General features: G+C 44.3%; 1 protein-coding gene and 1 long non-coding RNA gene across 5 annotated transcripts in view; one reads left to right on the top strand and one right to left on the bottom strand.

The window, feature by feature from the left end:
- Positions 1-1,610: 1,610 nt before the first annotated feature.
- Positions 1,611-8,739, top strand: LOC147373990 (uncharacterized). Its single transcript, XR_015162315.1, has 4 exons — positions 1,611-1,751; positions 1,851-1,959; positions 2,705-2,886; positions 8,002-8,739. It is a non-coding gene; the product is annotated as an uncharacterized LOC147373990 (long non-coding RNA).
- The window catches only part of BLVRA (biliverdin reductase A), a 54,852-nt gene continuing 41,092 nt past the window's right edge, over positions 5,993-19,752 (bottom strand). The window contains exons 6-8 of one of the 4 annotated variants that reach the window (XM_086396096.1): positions 17,466-17,573; positions 15,022-15,193; positions 5,993-6,222 (exon numbers count right to left, since the gene is read on the bottom strand). In XM_086396096.1, coding sequence (XP_086252222.1) covers positions 6,195-6,222; positions 15,022-15,193; positions 17,466-17,573 — 308 coding nt within the window. In that variant the 3' untranslated portion in view covers positions 5,993-6,194. Of the gene's footprint in view, positions 6,223-10,387; positions 11,927-14,232; positions 14,405-15,021; positions 15,194-17,465; positions 17,574-19,752 lie in introns of those variants that run through there. The other 3 variants (XM_086396097.1, XM_086396095.1, XM_086396098.1) reach the window with 3 other exon arrangements.

The following is a 19,752-nucleotide window of genomic DNA, read 5'->3' as shown; positions in this document are numbered from 1 at the left end:
CTTATATGCTTATAAAATGTTAATTTATATGCAATGTTAAGAACCGTGAACTTCCAGATGTTCAAGCTGGATTTAGAAAAGGCAGAGGAACCAGAGGTCAACTTGCCAACATCTGTTGGATCATTGAAAAAGCAAGAGAGTTCCAGAAAAACCATCTATTTCTGCTTTACTGATTACACCAAAGCCTTTGAGTGTATGGATCACAACAAACTGGAAAATTCTGAAAGAGATGGGAATACCAGACCACCTGACCTGCCTCTTGAGAAATCTGTATGCAAGTCAAGAAGCAACAGTTAGAACTGGACATGGGACAACAGACTGGTTCCAAATAGGAAAAGGAGTATGTCAAGGCTGTATATTGTCACCCTGCTTATTTAACTTATATGCAGAATACATCATGCAAAATGCTGAGCTGCATGAAGCACAAGCTGGAATCAAGATCGCCGGGAGAGATATCAATAACCTCAGATATGCAGATGACACCACCGTTATGGCAGAAAGCGAAGAAGAACTAAAGAGCCTCTTGATAAAGGTGAAAAAGGACAGTGGAAAAAGTTGGCTTAAAGCTCAACATTCAGAAAACTAAGATCATGGCAACCAGTCACATCTCTTCATGGCAAATAGATGGGGAAATGGTGGAAACAGTGACAGACTTTATTTTTGGGGGCTCCAAAATCACTGCAGATAGTGACTGCAGCCATGAAATTAAAAGACGCTTACTCCTTGGAAGAAAAGCTGTGACCATCCTAGACAGCATATTAAAAACCAGAGACATTAATTTGACAATAAAGGTCCATCTAGTCAAGGCTATGGTTTTTCCAATAGTCATGTACGGATGTGAGAGTTGGACTATAAAGAAAGCTGAGTGCCAAAGAATTGATGCTTTTGAACTGTGGTGTTGGAGAAGACTCTTGAGAGTCCCTTGGACTGCAAGGAGATCCAACCAGTCCATCCTAAAGGAAATCAGTCCTGAATATTCAGTGGAAGGACAGATGCTGAAGCTGAAACTCCAATACTTTGGCCACCTGATGCGAAGAACTGACCCATTGGAAGAGACCCTGATGCTGGGAAAGATTGAAGGTGGGAGGAAAAGGGGATGACAGGATGAGATGGTTGGATGGCATCACCGCCTCAATGGACATGAGTTTGAGTAAGCTCCAGGAGTTGGTGATAGACAGGGAAGCCTGGTGTGCTGCAATCCATGGGGTTGCAAAGAGTCAGACATAACTGAGCGACTGAACTGAACTAAAGACTAGGCAAATCCATAGAGAAAGAAAGGAGATTAGTGGTTGCCAGGTGTAATGTTCAGGCCACTGAAGATGGCTGTTTGCTTGCTCCCTGTACATCCTCTGCTTGACTGGGCCCTGCTGCACTCACAGGACTATACAATCCTCTTAATTATAGGGCTTAATTAGTAACTGCTTATGTGCTTGCCCCCTGCCCTGCCCTGGTTTCCCTGGTAACTGATAAGCCAACCTGATGTCAATTCCCCCTATAAATGGCAGCCTCTCCCGAGTAGCAAAGTGGCTGCTGTGCCCTGCCCGTTGTCTGCTGCACACGGTGGGATATCGCTCCAGGACATTTTGATTCAGTTATGTAAGACCCCCTGTCCAGTAAGCTGTTGATGTCTCTGTCATTTGTTCCTGGGCTCTTTCTATGGTCTTAAGGTTGGGCCAATACAAGACTTGCAGGCCTGTAGGGTGCAACCAGCCAGGAAGCTGAGGAAACCTCCGTTGGGTGCCAAGATGTCGGTAAATAAGGATGGGAAACAGGATTGTGGGGGAAATCCTGATGTGACCATCCGCTAACATGTGAGACCTGTAAGTCTAAGTCTCTTTCCCATTTAAAAGTAATAGCCCTCAGCTCATGGACCTTCTGACTGCCCGGGATGGCTGCTGCATACAGACCAAACACAAGGACCTGGATTATCTATCAGCTACTTGGGTGTTACCTGTTTGGGTAAGACAAGCCTACCCCCGACCCACCACCCCTAAGCAATTACAGAAACATGCTTTAGGGATGTTAACTCAGGGACAGGCTTGTGAACTGGACATGGCCAGTCACCCGGGTTTGGTTGGGGCCTGAGGCAATGGCAAAATAATAAGAGTATTCTTTGACTTCTGGTCCCAGCTATGGAAGGGGGCAGGCAACGATATGGCAGGATGGGCCAGCTATATGCTTCTACAGTGCCTTACAATGGGTGCAAGACATTACAGAAGTCCACACAAGCATTGTGCAATGCAAAAACCACTGTTGGGGGTCTAGAGCAGCTGTGTGTGATGTACAGGACCCCCGTGGACATCAATAGTGGCCAAGGAACCCAGTTTTCTGACCACGAAGCCCAGGAATGTGCTGATAAAAATAATATATGCTGGTATTTCCACCTGCCTTATGACCCCACTGCTGCCAGGCTAATGAAAGGATGAATAGACTATTTAATAGAGAACAAAACCCTCTTTCAACGTGTGGACAAGGAGGCTAACTCAAGGGTGGCTCAGACAGTAAAGACTCTGCCTGTAATGCAGGAGACCCAGGTTTGACCCTGGGTTAGGAATATCCCCTGGAGAGGGGAATGGCTACCTACCTCTCAGTATTCTTGCCTGGAGAATTCCATGGACAAAGGAGCCTGGTGAGCTACAGTCCATGGGGTCACAAAGAGTTGGACATGACTGAGTGACTAACACTACGATTTCAAACACTCCAGGAACAGTTGTCCCTGTGGCTCGGTCATGTTAACCCAGAGGCAACTAGTCAACACCATCCAAGTTCCACTGTTGCCCCAGAAGGACTATTGCCAATCATGGGTCAGGAGAGTACCTCGCTTTTGCCTTGGCCACAGGACCTACCCCCAAGGAAACACCTTGTAAAATGGCCTGGAAATGACTGGTAAGTCCCTCGTGATTTGGGTTTGCTGCCCGGTAGGGAATAGGATTCAGAAGGGGCTTACAGATCTCACCTGTCTTCTACCCAGCCCTATCTGAGCACTCTTATATCATCCTTGTGATCTCTGGTTATACCAGCTGTCCTGAATTCAACACTAGCTATAGGGACTGGGGTGGGTGGGCAGTATGGTATTGCAGGCTGGGACAAAAGCCACAGGCAGGGTGGTGTTATCTCAGGATGCTGTCACTGCTTGTATTTTGCTTAATGGTCATGATCTCCCCTGCACTGTGCCTATTAAATGTCTTGCAGTTAATCCCTAGTCTGAGCAGAGGGATCTGTTTGCAGACTGGGTGGCAGGGGTGGCCTTGCTGTGAACTGAGTCTCATTGCTGGGTCGATAGTGAGATGCTGTTGTCATCCTCCTCTGGACTTCCATGCAAAATTGCCCCGATAAGTGCCTGCTTCCACAGTTTGCTCACATCTTCGTGAATCACTATTAATATTTTTAGCATACCAGGTCTCTTTCTCTTGGTACTCTCTAGCTGCCTTTGTCTGTATTGCATTTTGGTATTTGGTTGCAGTGACCCTCTACCTACCTGACCTCAGAGATATTACGGGAGAGGGATGGGCCAAAATTATAAGGGTCAGGCAAGTGTATAGTGGTGGAGTGTATGGTCAGGCCACTCAAGATGGCTGTTTTCTTGCTCCCTGTACACTCCCTGATTGACCAGGGCCAACTTCACTCACAGGACTATCCAATCCTCCTAATTATAGAGCTTAATCAGTAACTTTTATGGGCCTGATTATGTGCTTGCCCCTTGTCCCAGCCAATGGTTTCCATGGTAACTGATGAGCCAACCATTTCATTCCCCCTATAAATGGCAGTCTCCTTCTCCAGGTAGTGAAAATTATTGCCATGTCTGACCCGCCGCTGGCTGTGCATGGTAGGGAGTTCCTTTAGGACCCTTTGCTTCAGATGAGTGAGGTCCCCTGTCCAAAAAGGCACTGATGTCTGTTGCTGTCTCTGGGTTCTTTTTTCAGCCTTGTGGTTGGGCAGGTATGAGGCTTGCAGGCCTTTGGAGTGCAGCCCAACACCAGGAAACAGGGAAGGGAGGACTGAAGATGTCTCCTTAATGGGTACAGAGTTACTTTTTCGGATGGTTTGGAACTGGATAAAGGTGATGGTTGCACAACAATGCAAATGTACTTCATCCCATGGAACCATACACTTTTAGGTGGTTAAAATGGTAGGGGCTAATCTCAACATCTGTCACCTTCATGACAGCAGACGGGAGAAAATGGGTAGATGCAGACAGGAATGAAGGGAAGTTTTTCATCATGTAACTGCTTATACTTTTGATTTCTGGAACTTAAAAACCAACTCATCCTCCTCAGCCTGCATGGATGTCACATCGATTTCAATATTTTGACAAGCTATTTAAATATGAGCACCACTTCCCACTCCAGTGTTCTTGCCTGGAGAATTCCATGGACAGAGGAGCCTGGCAGGCTATAGTCCATGAGGTTGCAAAGAGCTGGATATGACCGGGCACACATGCGCAAGGCAGGCCTGCCAAGTGGAGCTGCCCTGCAGTCTTTCTTCTCCCCTCTCTCCCTGGCACACAGAAAAGCAGAGAGTGGGTTCAGCACTGTCTTTCTGTAAATGCAGATTTCGCCACTGGAGTCCCATGGCTTTCTCTTTTTCCCCCAACTGTCAAGCTGAAGAGGCCAGCCTTCCCTGCCTCTCTTCCTGGGCATCATTCTCTCACCAGGCCACCTACCCATCCCCCCTCCTTGCCAAGCATTTTGTTAATTATTTGTGATGGATTCCAGCTTCTCCCACATCCAAAGTAGCTAGCCCAAGAAATCTGTTCTTGAGTGGCTGACAAACCCCTGTCCCTTCCCTCCAACCTTGACAGCCTCCTTCTGAAGGCACTTTTATGGTGGGGGCACCACAGCTGGCGGTGGGCTGCCCTTCCTGGTCGGTCCTTTGCTCCCTATGGGCTTTCAGCTCAGCTCAGCCTGGTCCTTTCTTTGAAACTATAGCTTCTTCATAGAACTGTTTTATACTCCCTTTTTTCAAGGATGAGATTACCCACTTTGTAATTCAGGCAAGCATCTCAGTTTTAAGTTTTAGTTTCTCCTGGAAATCTGAGTCAAGTTCCCTGATATAAACAGGAGTCCAAGGTCCCTGGAGATCTTCAACACCTGTGGCATCCTCCCTTCCTCTGTGAGCTGCTGAAAACTAGTCCTCCACCCTAGGACAGCACAGTAACAAGTTTAGCTAGGCAGGCTGCAGACTAGAGGTGGGTTAGCATTGGTTGGATAAATCTCTCACGCCCCCAAGTGGAAAGAATGAGATATGGACTGACTACCTCACAAAGAAAGTACCATTAAGAGGGTTCTTGACTCTGGCTGCAGTTCCCATACAGGGTACAGGTGGCCACTGCCACGGGAGCTTTTTTATCCATGTGAAGAAATCTGCCATAGGTTCAGGAAGGAAGTACAAGGATTAGGTAGTGAATACACTTTCTGACATGCTTTTCTGTAGCTGTGCCCTCTTCTCAGAGACTCTGCCTTCTTGCCTAAGTTTTCCTCCTACCTCATGTTGAGCCCAAACTTTCCAGATCCTAAGATAAAGAAAGTGAAAGTGAAGTTGCTCAGTCATGTCTGACTCTTTGCGACCCCATGGACTTTAGCCTACCAGGCTTCTCCATCCATGGGATTCTCCAGGCAAGAATACTGGAGTGGGTTACCATTTCCTTCTCCAGGGGAATTTCCCAACCCAGGGATGGAACCTGGGTTTCCCACATTGGAGGCAGACGCTTTAACCTCATTCCTGGGCCCTAGTTGCAGCCTCTTGACATCTGATCTCCACTGTTTCTCGTTCAGTTCAGTAGCTCAGTCGTGTCCAACTCTTTGCGACCCCATGGACTGCAACACACCAGGCTTCCTTATCCATCACCAACTCCTGGAGCTTGCTCAAACTCATGTCCATCAAGTCGGTGATGTTCTCATTGTTTTAGAGGCCCCTCTAATCTCCATAGAAATGTCCCAAATTACCTTTCTGTGAAGGTCAGTTCTGTTGATTAAGACTCAGGAAAGAGTTCTTGGGGTTTACTTTTTTTTTAATGGAAGATACTTAGTTATGGTTCAATATATTGCTTCTGTTTCTTTGCTATAACTCCGCTGTTATCGAAAGCTTCTTTCTCTCCCAGGCGAGAGACTCTCTTTCAGTCACCTGCCTGGGGAGAACACATGGGTCCCACTCCCCTTCTCCTCCGGTTTCATCAGCCTGAGATGCAGCTTGACTCATGTTATTTTCTTGCTCATAGTCCTCCTGCAAGGAATGAAGATGATCTGGTTTCCTATCCCTTCTCTTAAGATGTGGAAACAGAACACCAGAGACATTGACCTTTTTTTTAAACCAAGGTTGCAGCTCCCTTTAGTGAAGTACCTGGGGCTGCAGCCAGCCTTCTGCCACTCTCCTGAGCTTCCACCCTCTCTCACCCTGGAGTCTTCCAGGTTCAGCCCCTTCCGGCCTCTTGGCCTGGTCTCCCGCCATGCTCTTCTGTGCTATCAATTGCGTGGTTAACTTTCCCCTAACGTTCCTTGTTCTCTACTTTGTTATTGGGCTCAACCCCATGCTGCTTCCTCCCAGAACTCTCACACACAAGTGTTCCCTCCTCTGGGGTCCCTTGGCTTCAGGCTGCCTGTCCTAGGACATGAAACTCTCAAGCTGGCATGAACCCTTCCCTTGTAAGCTGTCAGCATCCAGAGGCTGAGTCTTCATCACTTCAATCTTCCCGGAGCCCAGTACCAGCAGTCTTCACACAGTGCAGACCTCTCAAACGTTGTTGTTGTTCAGTCACCAAGTTGTGGCCAACTCTTCATGACCCCATGGAATACAGCACAGCAGGCTTCCCTGTCCCCACCATCTCCCGGAGTTGGCCCAAGTTCATGTCCATGGAGTCAGTAATGCCATCTCAAACATAGCTAAATACAAATGAATGAATCTTGGACGCATACTGGAACCAGGAAGTTACAGTGAACTTCGGGAAATGTGTTCTAATTGCCCACTTGATTTCCAGACTGTAGTTTGGACTTTATGACAGTGGCTTTACCTTTTACCTTGACATGAGTGGGTACGTGGGGACTGAAGAGAAAAGTGCAGCCAGAGGGACCTAGAGCTGAACACTGGGCTCCCTCACCCAGAACAGCAGTCGGCAAATCTTTGCCATAAAGGGCCAGACGGTAAATATTTTCAATTTCATGGGTCATACACCTACTGTCACAATGACTCGACTCTGTTGTTGCAGCATGAAAGCAACTGTGCCCACTACATCAACGAATGTGACTGTGTTCCAACCAGTCTTTACACACTCAGTCAATCCCAGATGTGGCCTGCAGGCTGTGCATTGCTGACTTAGATGAGGGAACCTGGCCATGTGGCTTAAATTCTGAGTCCGTTTTATCATTTGTTAAAAAAGTTGAATGAAAAGTCCTTGTGTGGAAATGATGACGAGTAAGTGAACTGGGGGAGGTAAAACTCTTAGCACAGGCCTGCGGCATCTTGCTTGCTTAGTCAATAATAATTCATATGGTTAAATGTCAGCCAAAGAGACTTTCCAATGTTAGCAGATCATTCTCATCTCACAACTTAAAAAAAAAAAAGAAAGAAAAGCTAGGCTTAAAGCCACTTGGAATTAACAAAAGGAACTTCAGATATCTGAACCTATTCCGTCCAGGGCAGTGCTGGCCTCAGGCCTGGCTGGACACAGGTTTTGCACATGTTCTTCCTTCTGCCTGGAATGTCCTGCTCTCCCTTGCTTGCCTGTGCCTGCGGTGAGTCCTTCTCAACCTCCAGGATTCAGCATATTCTTTTGGGAAGCACTGCCTGACTTCTCACTTAGAAAATCTTCTCCCTACACAAGCTTTTATTTTTTTTTTTTAAATATTTATTTGGCTGTGCCAGATCTTAGTTGTGGCACACAAGAACTTTTAGTTACCACATGTGGGATCTAGTTCCCTGCTCAGGGATCGAACCCAGGCCCCCTGTCTTGGGAGCATGAAGTCCTAGCCACTGGACCACCAAGGAAGTCCCTGTCCTATTTTTCAGATTCTACTTATGGCTTCTTCTGTGAGGACCTGTGATTGGAGGGTTGAGTGCAGACTTCGGAGAAAGGAGTATTTGGGAAAGGTGTCAGTGGGGAGCGGCCACGGTGGGGCGGGAAACCAGGATGGTTCTGGATGCCCCAGAAGGCGAGGGCAGCTGTAAACAGAGGAGTAAGACCGCTGCTCTGTCTTCTCTCTCTCCTGTTTTCTCCTGTCTCCTCTTCCTTCTCCCTCTGCAGTTGCTTCCAGTTAGTACAATGAATGAATGTTTTCATTTTGGATCTCTTGACCAAACACAAAACTAGCTGGAGGTCAGTGGTTATCAATATCAATTAGTAATCACATAGCCCATGACAAAGACTGTTTTCTAGACCAGGTTTAGTAAGGCTGCTCTGAACCCTCTGCTCAACTAGACCTCAACCTTCTGGCTTCCCCATCTGTCTTTTCATTGCCCGGTTTTAGCAAGAATCCTAGTAAATTCCTCAATAGCTGATCAGATTCCTCATCCTTCACCCTTCATATCTGATCTTGCCAGCCTGCCTTCGGCAAGAATCATCTCAAGTCAGAGTAGTCGAAAACCCCCCCACACCTGATGTTTCCTCTCAGTGATTTTTCATCCACTGACCTGCTCATGGCTATAAATCCCCACTTACCCACACTCTGTGCAGAATTGAGTCCTATTCTGTACTGAGGTCTCTCTTCCCCTTTTGCAACTGTCCTGAATAAAATCTTCTTATACCACTTTACTGTCCAGCTCTGGTTTTCTTTGATACCCACCCTACTGCCAGTATCAAATAGGGCCGATATTTTGAAACAGTCGAGTTAAGAAGCCCAAATGGGAGAGACTACAGCACTGTATTTTGGTCATTGAATCTGTAACACTTACCTCATGCTAGATGCAGCTGAGCATACAAAAACAGATACCGTATTTCCTGGCCTTGAGCAACATTTGATAATAAAACAAGAGAACCAGTGGGCCAATATTTATTACAAATTATTTTATGTGGCAAATGAAAGAATAACCTTAAAGGATTTTTTTTCAGATTTAATATATTTGCCTGCTTTACCAACTAAGGTGATGGAGTGATAGAAACAGAGGTAGAAAATGGAGTTTGCCTCCATCTCACAGATTACAAAATAGTTAAAGCTCACAAAGGCAAGTAGGGAGCAGGAACAAACTGAGAGAGACATTGACGGAAGCAAGACTCTAACACCAACTTAGAAGATGCAACAGGGCCACCAGTGAAACGAAAGAGCAGCTTCCTGGGACTCCACTCTGCCTCAAGGTCAGCAGACAGAACTGGACATGAGTCCAGAGGAGCCAAGGGCTGCAGCTACAAACACACGTGGCTCCCCTGGCCGCCACCTCCTGGGTCTCCAGTCTCCTCTCCAGGCAGCCTTCCTAGTTCTCTACCTAAACCAGAAACCTAACCATGCACACCCTTGCCCCCCTGCTTTAAGTAACACCGTTTGGTGCCTCTGCACAGCTTAATAACTCCCCAGCCCTTCACCTGGTCTACAGGGCCCCCACCATCAGATCTCCCTCCCTGGGACTCCCACTTCCAGACCCAGTGCCCCAGGGCACTGGCTAGGTTGTTCCTCACTCCCTTCTGTTCACCCTGCTCCCAGCCACAATGCCCTCCTCTGACCTTCACACGGTTGATCTCTTCATCATCAGGACCTGGCATGGACATCTTCCCCGAACCCTTCTCCAGATGGCCAGGAGCACTCTGGACCTCCAGCAATGACTAGTTTATGTGACTTGCTTCCCTCTGGACATTGAGTTTTTGAAGGCAATGGCTACATCTTACTCATTTTTGGGATCCCCAGCACTAGGCATGATCACCCAGTTTGGCAGGGCAGGGGTGGGGGGCGCATGGGTGGAAAGAAGGCTTTCCTGGTGGCTCAGATGGTAAAGAATCTGCCTGCAATGCAGGATACCTGGGTTTGATCCCTGGGTCAGGAAGATCCCCTGGAGGAGAGCATGGCAACCCACTTCAGTGATCTTGCCTGGAAAATTCCACGAATAGAGGAGCCTGGTGGGCTACAGTCGATGGGGTCTCAAAGAGTCAGACACGACTGAGTGACTAAGACTTTTCCAAGGCAGGGAAGAGGGTTCAAGGCACTGTTTCTTGGTGATTTAGCGTATGAGTGGGGTTTAAAGGCTGGTTCTGCCGTTTACTATCTGGGTGACTTCAAATAAGGTTTTCGAAGATACTAAGAAAAACATATTTGATAACACTCATCTGGCAGGGCCATTGGGAAGCCTGAGTGGAACCAGGCATCTTAAAGCATTTAGCACTGCTCAGCCAAGGTTGGCTGTCTTTTCCATTCCTGTGGGAGCCCCCACTGGGGGCCCCAACATAGCTGGTGACAATAAGCAAATCCTGTTTACCCAAGACATGTTTAATGGTAAGAATAGAGAGAAAGGTCAACTCTCGATAAAGATCAGGCTCTGGTTTTGCTGAGCAGAGCAGCACTGCCCGTTCCCCTCACTGCTTTGAGCAGCAGTGTTTCTGGATCTCTCCTGCGAGCCACAGGCAGTGCAGGATGCGTTTCTTCTCGGCAGCCAACTCCTCTTCCGAGAACTGGCCCAGGAGTTTCTGGACAAATATATTCTGATCTTTCAGGAAAATATTCTTATTGATGCCTACGTTGGGCATATTCTCTAGGGACCCAGATCTGAAATGGAAGCTTAAGCGTCTGTTTCGCTTTAGGCCAGGTGCTTTCTCTTCAATCCAGGTCAGCGGGCTGCGGAGGCGAGAGGCACAGTGTTAATTTCACTGAGGGCACACGGATGCTTGCTGGCACCTGAGCACCCCTACTAGATCCTCCTGTGTGCCCATCTCTCCTGCAGCTGCTGCATCCCGACCTCCACCAGCCTCCCAGAGGCCACGGTGACTGTTGGCAACTCTACTGACCAACGGTCCTTTTGTTTAGTTTTGCCACAAGGCAGGGGAATCTGTGCAATGATTTTGGTGTGAATATCAGTTCATTATTCAGGACTCTCTACCCTAGGGAGCCCTGAGGATGCAGACCTGAGGTTCTGGAGCAAACTGTTGTTTCCAAGTGTATGTGCATTTTTATGGGAAAGAATTCTTAGAGTGCTTTCATCCCATTTTCAAAGAGGTCTGTGATCCCCCGCACATGCCAGAAAAGACTAGATACTTTCTGCCTGCTCGCAAAGCATCTGCTTCCATTTCACATGTGCCCCCCAGGTCAAGGCCAAGGTCAGCACTCACAAAAATCTCCAGTCCTAATGGGACAGACCCCACTTCCCTAAAGTTTCTCCTTTCTCTGGGTTTCTCTCTTCTGTCTTTATAGTAGATAATAACTATGTTACCTGCTTAATCAGAAACAGAGAAGCCTAATTAGGCCTTTGATCTAAAGAAGCTTCACTGAATAATATGACAGCAAAAATACAAAATCTGCTTTAAAAAGTATTCTAAAAACAATACAGCATTGATTTAAAGACTTTTACAAGAAAAAGAAAAAAAATCCATAATTCTTTCGCCTAAATAAAAACCTTTTCAGTTTGAGACAACACTTTCAAGTATTTGTCTATATGTATGTGGCATATAAACCCTAAGGTATAACTAATTTTTGACTATGTTTATTTAAAAATATCATCCTGCAGATACTGCTGTGATGATTATTTTCATCTGCATATCATGGACAACTGATTATATAATTCATTTACTATTTTATTATTGTCAAATATTCAAGTTCTTTCCAATTTTAATTTAATATGGATAGCCTGCATTCAAACTTTTCACACATATACAAATAAGTTTTCCTTCCTTCTTCTGGGAACAAAGTTTCAGGAAGTCTTAAGAGGACTTGCTTTGGCTACTTCTCTTTGCCTTCCCGTCCTTACTTCTCCTACAGGGTTGAGTCAGGGTCAAGGACAAGGCAATCTGGTTGGACGGCTGTGATATGAACAGGGAAAGGGTTCAATCCTGAGACGGCATCAGGGTCTTGTCTCCCATTACCATTCCTCGGATTCCTTCCCCCTCCCCCCAGGCTGCAGTCAGGCAGGCCAAGATGGGCAGTTTAGACCAGTGTTGCTAAGGACAAAGCGGAACCTCCTTCTGTTTGTTCTCTGCCTCTAGAGGGATGGGACATAATAAAGCTAAATATATAGGTATGGGGGGACTTCCCTGGTGGCCCAGGGGTTAAGACTCTGTACTTCCAATGCAGGGGACATGGGTTCGACCCCTGGTTGGGAAACTCAGGGAACTAAAATCCTACATGTTGTGTGGCATGGCCAAAAAAAAAAAAAAAACAACCAGATATAAGGTGTGAGGTTGCAAGAAAGGGGCCCAAAAGGATCACTTGATTGTTTTGAGTGCTGCAGGAAGCTCAGGGTAAACGAACCCTCCCTTCAGCTTACCGAGACCTACACTAGAGACTGAGTAAAATGTTTAAGAGAAAAATATGTGAAGTACATAAAGGGGGAACCATGCCAACACCCACACATGCAGGGAAACATCACGAGAGATGTGGACAGAGAAACTTCCTCCTTTTGTGGTCCCACCTGCTCAAAACTTGGTTATGCTGTTTCCTGTTCATATTTGTGTGTGTGTGTGTGTGTGTATAATTTTGGCTGCACCATGCAGCATATGGATCTTAGTTCCCTGACCAGGGATTGAACCTCCACCCCCTGCATTGGAAGCAGGGAGTCTTAACTGCGAACCATCAGGGGGAGTCTCCCTGTACACATATTTAAAAGTGAGGACATCAGCTGTTGGGACCTTACTGTCAATTAGAGTGGAGCTAAAGGTGGCCCTGGGTCCATCCATGTTCTGGGCTTGGACAGCTCTTAGCTCTAGGCATCCCGACCCAAACCACAAGCTTGGACTCAGATGGCTCCTCTGGTCCTCTCTGGGAACCTCCGGTTGCAAATATCTGCATTCACCAGCCTGAGCTCTGACTACCTGCAAAAATGCTTCTTACTTCTCACCTTCCATAGGAAGGTGTACACCCACAGCCACATTCCTCTAGTCAGCACGTGTCTCAAGCACAGCAGAGGAGGCAATTTCCAACAGTGTTCTAACAGGACGAGGGGGTGGGGGGTGCACCTGGCTCTGATCCCAGTCCTACCAACCAGCTTCAACAAGAGGACTGAAACATGCACTTCTTCTATAGAGGTTTGGGTTGAAAAAGCATTTGAATGCTTATTTTTACAAAGTTTGAAAACTGCTAGTACAATGGAAAGAACACAGGCTTGGAAGTGAGTTGCACTGGGTTTTCCTGGATGATCTGGGGCCTGAGGCTAATGATACCTACTTCACTGATAGGTAAGGATGAGGTAAAGATAAGGCCTGATGATATTCCTTTTTTGTGCCCTTCCTGTGCATTGTGGAGGAGAAGGCGTGATCATTCGAGGACTGCAGACAGGCTGCTTGAGCATGATTCTCACATAATCATTTATTAGCTGTGTGCCCTTGGCGAGCTTCTTAACCTCTCTGAGCCTCGGGTGATCATAATTTCCCAGGTGATCATAATAATGCCCATTCCAGACAGTTGGTATAAACATTATGAGAAAATTCTTGTAAAAGTGCTAGGCCCTGGCACATTGGCGAGAACTCAGTAAACGTTAGCAAATACTAGCACTTTGTGCAACAGGGCTTCAGGCAATGACCCTGGTCTCACTGGTCCTTTTACTGTGACCTTTCAAGGCTATGCCTCCCCACCTCCTCATCCCCTGCTGCAGCTCTGCTCTGTTCCACTATGTTGTTGGAAGGCGGCTCTAACTTAAGGAATTGTGTCTGCAAACAACTCGCAGAGGCTCCTAATGTTTTAAAGACTCGTTATGAAGCTTTTTATCTTGAAGGGTGGTTTGCTGGTGAAAGAGCTGCATTTCGTACCAGATGGGACCCATCATGATGTTGGTTTCCCAAATGGACCAAGAGGACTTGGTTTCGAAAAACAACACATTAAGGATATTCAAGTAAAATCTGCAAACATTTAGTGATTATTTCTGGCGTTGTGTTTTCTGTCATTTATGGATGTGCGGGTGTTTATGGAAGATGCTGGGAATCAAAGAGTATCACTACTCCCCAAATGGAAGAATTATCAGGGTGTGTAATGAACCAGGATCAAATGGAGGCTTTAGCAATGGAGGAACCAACAGACACCACCTCAGTATGATCTTATAGTCAACCTGAACATCTTTGTACTATTTTAAAGTCTCTTGAACATTTTTAAATGAAAAAAAAAAAAAGACTTGGTATGGAGGATAAAGAATCAGTATTTGGGGAACATTACAACAGTATGATGTGATAAAGCTGATAAAGAGCTGGGCATGATACAGGCAAGCTGAGTACAATATTAATGGCAAGATCTAGGTGGTAGCTGTGTAGATGCTCACTGCAGAGTTCTTTCAACTTCACCAGTGCCTGCAACTTTCACAATAAAATGCTGGAATGAATGCAGGTCACAGATGTAACTGGACTTCTGCTCCTATATCTGATATTGTTCACTGTGTGGCTTAGGCAACCCGCTCATATCTGTGTGTTGTGTCTGAGTCACTCAGTCATGTCTGACTCTTTGCGACCCCAAGGACTGTAGCCCACCAGGCTCCTCTGTCCATGAAATTCTCCAGGCAAGAATACTGGAGTGGGTTGCCATTTCCTTCTCCAGGGCTCCCATAGGGAAAATTAGAATTGGATCCCTCAAGTCCAAGGGAGCTCCCGGGGGGCATCTTCATTACTTGAGTGTTCCTCCTCTGTAAGGTCTTCTGACTTCCAGATTGTTAAATTGTGAGCCATTCGGGGGCTCTTCTGATCTAAACATATCTAACGTATCAGATCTGTATGCTTCTCTTAACCTTATGGGGCGACTAGGAGGAAGGCGTGAAGCAACATAAGTGAGATTCCAGCACCTGTCCCACTGCAGAAGCAGATGACTCTTCTGGAGTCGGGGGTGGGGGTCTAGGTCCCTGGGTCTCCCCAAATTCTCCCTCATGAACACAAAAGGATGTCCTTATATTGCCCCCTCCTCACAGCTTTTCCTGACCTACCTTTTGTTCTCTGTCTCCAAGCACACGGTCATCTTCATATACTGGTCTTCCTTTCGCTCTTCCAAAGTGGCAGATACGAGAGAAAGCTCCCCGAAGAGGGAGACCAGCCAGGTCAGGCGAGAGATGCCGCTGAACGCAGGGAAGCCAAACCGCTCTTCTTCCAATGGGGCAGCTGTGGGGAATCACAGACAAGGCAGGGACTGGAGGGGAAAGGCTGACAATTGGGGGGTGACAGGGAGCCAACAGATGTGGCTGGGGATCAGAACACACAACCTTGCCTCCTAGCGGAGGTATGCGAGATGATTCTCATGGAGACTTTCAGAAAAATGTCTCCCTTTGCTCCTATTTCTGAAATTCAGTTTGCTGGTAAAATAAAATATTTCATTGGAAATTGCAGGTTATCTGGCTCACAGGGAAATAAAAATGTTTCAGGCTTCTAATGTATATATGTTGCGTGTGTATGCGTGTATATACATATATACACACACACACATATATATGTGGTACACACATATACATATATATTCTCTTAGTAACTTGAAGTAAAAGAAGAATTAACATATTTTAGTCCTGCAAGCCTATGTTCCTATAAATATATAGCTGTGTAAATTATAAGAGGGCGAAAGAATCGTGATAGCTGTGAAGAAAACAGTAATACCTATAGACTACATCAAGAAAATTGATACAGTGGTATTTTCTTAGACTTCAATATCTATCATCTCAGGTACAACAGTACATTCCAAAGAGGATCTGGGTGAGAAACCTGGTCAAGATGTCGCTCCCCTCTGTTCCCAGTCTAAATTTTAAACATAACTTCAATTTATAAGATATCATATCTGTTACACTGATTTTTAAACCACAGATTTCTTGTAACTTGATCCTGACTTAAAACAACTCATAATCATGAGTATGTTCTAAAGAAGATCACAAGCAAATCAAAAGGTAAATAATAGCAAACCAAGACTGTAAGTTTCATAGACTACATGGTTTGAAATCACTAGGACCTAAGTGTCAAACTTACACAGGAATCACAGCTCCCTCTGGGCTGGTCACTGTCTGCTCCTGCTCTTTGCAGAGGACTGAGCAGCCGTCACAAGTCTGAGCCTGAGTCATAACTGTTGGGTCAACTTTGTGAAGCTACCCACCTCTGAGCTTCATTAAAAAAAATCTGTATGACAGGGGTAATGAATACCCACTTTATGGGATTATCCTATGAATTAACATGAAATAATGCATGTCACATACTTAGCACAATTCCTTGTGCAGATTAATGGTTATTATTTGTTGCCACAAAGCTCATTAGACGGTCATTTTAAAGGATGAAGATGGATCACAGCCTTGGAGAATGAACTTCTACACTGGGGAAGAGAGCAGGGATGAGATAGTTAGGGTGTTTGGGATCAACATGTACACTCTGCTGTATTTAAAATGGATAACCAACAAAGTCCTACTGTACAGCACTGGGGACTCGCTCAATGTTATGGCAGCCTGGATGGGAGGGGAGTTTGGGGGAGAATGGATACATGTGTATGTATGACTGAGTTCCTTTGCTGTCCCGCTGAAACTATCACACATTGTTAAATGGCTATACTCCAATATAAAATAAAGAGTTTAAAACATACAAAAAGGAATAAAATAAAGGATGAAGATGGATTCTGAAATGAGATTCCACTGTATTTTCTGGAAACTCGTGAAGAGATGAATGGTTTTCCCACTTAACAATGTCACACTTTCCTTCCTGTAATGCAAGTCCTCGGGAAAGGTGGCCCAGATGCTTTAGGGTGCAGAGCTGGAGGCTCCAGCTTGTTCATTTCCTACTGCTAATGCCTTAGGGTACAGACAGACAAGGAGTCCGCCCAGAGGAGACTGCAGAGTTGGAAGCTCCAGGTTGTTCATTTTCTCCTGCTAATGGAGGTGCTCCCAGAAAGACCAACATAAACGGCTGAATATATAGTAGATCGGATATTCTGGCTGCAGCTAATGTTCTGATAACTTGTTGGAGGAAGGAAGGGGCTATGCATATTCTATTTGCTGCATAGATAAGTATAAAAATATTCTCTTCTCCAAGGAACCTTTTTCTCAGTCCTTTTTAAAAAAGAGCTTTCACTTTTAACCTGTAGAACATAATATCCAATTTGTCAGGATTTCATGAGAGAAGCTTCTGCCTAATCGACTGGGCCAAAAGTATAAATGTGCTTCAGATTTCTAACACATATTTTACCCAAGGCCCACCAAGCAATCAAATCTCATTTGAGAAAAGAAGCAAAACAGATATTTTTATTGTCTGTGGCTATTTGGGAAAATTAAATCAGCCTGCAGAGACTCTTTGGCAGAAATGAATCCAAGCTCACATCCTAGTGAGCAAGGAAAGAACTCAGCATCCCCACCTCACCCCACCCTGCCTCACCAGGGACTCATGACCTGTGATCCCACCAAGGACTGACCTGTGAAGAGGAGAGACCCTTTCAGCAGGTCCTTCCCCACCACTTCTTTCTTCAGGAATGCAAACTCCTCCATCAAGAGTTCAACATGCTCCTCATGCAAGACTTTCCCTGTCATGACAAGAATGGAGTGAAAAAGGCAGTTATCATCAACTGTGTTATTTGTAGGATATACACATGAAATAATTAGGGGATCAGCTGGGCAACTTACTCTTATATAATTCAAGAAAAAGTAGTTCTCTGTACTGTATTATATTTACTACTCTTCTGGAAGTCTGTCATTATTTCAAATAATCTTCAACAAAACAAATAGTTACAGCAACAAAAATATGAGAGCAAGCCAGAAAGAGTCATGGATTATGAAATAAGAACTTCTTAGGAGAAAATGAAAGGGCAGCTTGCAATTCATGGCCTTGAAGTCTCACTCATTCATTTTCTCACATGTATTTCAGCAGCTTTCTAAAACAACTAGTAATTTATGAAATTCTCAAGAACCATTTTGGCCTCATCTTTCAAAACAGGGTGTGTTGTCTATCTTAGAAATAATAAGTGTTTTTAAATTTGGGAGGAAAATGAGAAGTAAAAATATCAAGATCCTATTTACCAGAAAGAACCACTACTAAGATATTGGTTTATTTCCCTTTTGTCATTCTGCTGTGAATTATTTTTCATGATTGTGATCATACGGTAGAAACAAAATTATTTTTAGTTTTAAAGTATAAATGTAAAATCAGGTCATTGTAGAAAATTGAGAACACGTGAAAGAGCATAAAGAAAAAAATGAAACCACTCAGAATGCTACCAGTTAATCATTGTTGCCTTTTGTTTCATTTGGTTTTTTTCCCCCTCCCTTATATGTGACATGATGTTGACACTGATGTTTAAGCAATACAGGAAAGATCTCAGATCCTAGCTGAGAGATAATCGGAAAGGCAGTTTGGTAGTAGATCATCTATGTTACTGTGGGTATATATGACCGAGAGGACATGGGCACTAGGGAACTTTCTGGAATAATAAAAATGTTCTGTATCTTGACTGGAGTAATCATTGCATGGGTATATACTCTGTCCAAATTCATTTAACTCTGCACTTAAAATCTCTGAATTTGTCACAAGGAAATTCTATCTCAAATTACAAAAACTCAGATAATCAGATGAGCACCAGATTTATTATTCAATTTCTTCAGTGGCTTTGGTGTTAGCCTGTTCAGAGCTCCTTTTGTAGAAGAAATAAAACGTACTTCTCAGAAATTCTTGTGTCATAGGGTTCGTGATTTGTAACTACTTTAACCACCGACACAAGTGCTAGAAAAGCTCATCTCACTTGTTACTTAAATATGTCAGATTTGGCAAGCTATCCCCTCTGATTGGTGAGGTAACAGATGGGGCTAGAGATTCATTTTATGTGTGCCCATGAAAACAAAAATATGATTTTCCATTCTATTTGTGATATTCAAAATGCAAACAGTACCCTTAACCAAGCAGTAGTCAACTATATGATACCCAATGCTGAAACTATTTTCTATGGCATCCTGGGTAAATATGTTGGAACAGTTATGATTCTTAGAAAACTCTTCCTTGTATGAATATGAGATCTCCATCTCTATAATTCTACCCCCTACCAGCAGAAGCAGTACAACATAAATTTATTTTCTTTTTCTATAGAGAGCTTTTAATAATCTTAATTTTTTTTCTTTACATTAAATATTTAAATTTCTCTAGTGATTTGTCCAAATTATGTGTAACTTTTTAAAATTTGTTTTTGTTTTGGGGGGCTATACTGTATATACAATTTAGCACCTTCTTAACAATTTTAAAAAATGTATTATTTCATATTACTAAAACAAATTATGCTCATGAAACATGAAAAATAAAGAAACATGAAAAATAAAGAAAAATAGAAAGTAAATAAAATCATCCAAAATACCACTACCAAGAAATAACCACTATCAAAACAAATTGTCCACACATCTGTATTTGTTTTAAGGTGATACTACATGTAGTTCTGTAACCTGTTCTGTATTTAGTCATGTATCATGTACCTTTTTTATGACAGTAAGAATCTATGACTGAGCCTAAATAGTATTCATCAGATGAAAATACCATAATTAATCATTAACCATTCTCTTTTGAATACTGAATTTGCATGCCAATTTTTGCTCTTAAAATGTTGGCATGAACACTTCTGTACAAAATAATTTTTTTTATGTATTTCTGTAAAATGAGGTTTACAAAAGATCTGAACTTTTGACTATTATTTGATACGTATTTTGACTTGCCCAAATTGTTAA

This window comes from Bos grunniens, chromosome 4, assembly GCF_055505025.1.
Source record: "Bos grunniens cultivar Pamir isolate PY7600 chromosome 4, Bosgru_T2T1.0, whole genome shotgun sequence".
Classification (NCBI taxonomy): domain Eukaryota; kingdom Metazoa; phylum Chordata; class Mammalia; order Artiodactyla; family Bovidae; genus Bos; species Bos grunniens.
The sequence above is the reverse complement of the archived record's forward strand: the minus strand, read 5'-3'. Positions and strand labels throughout refer to the sequence as shown.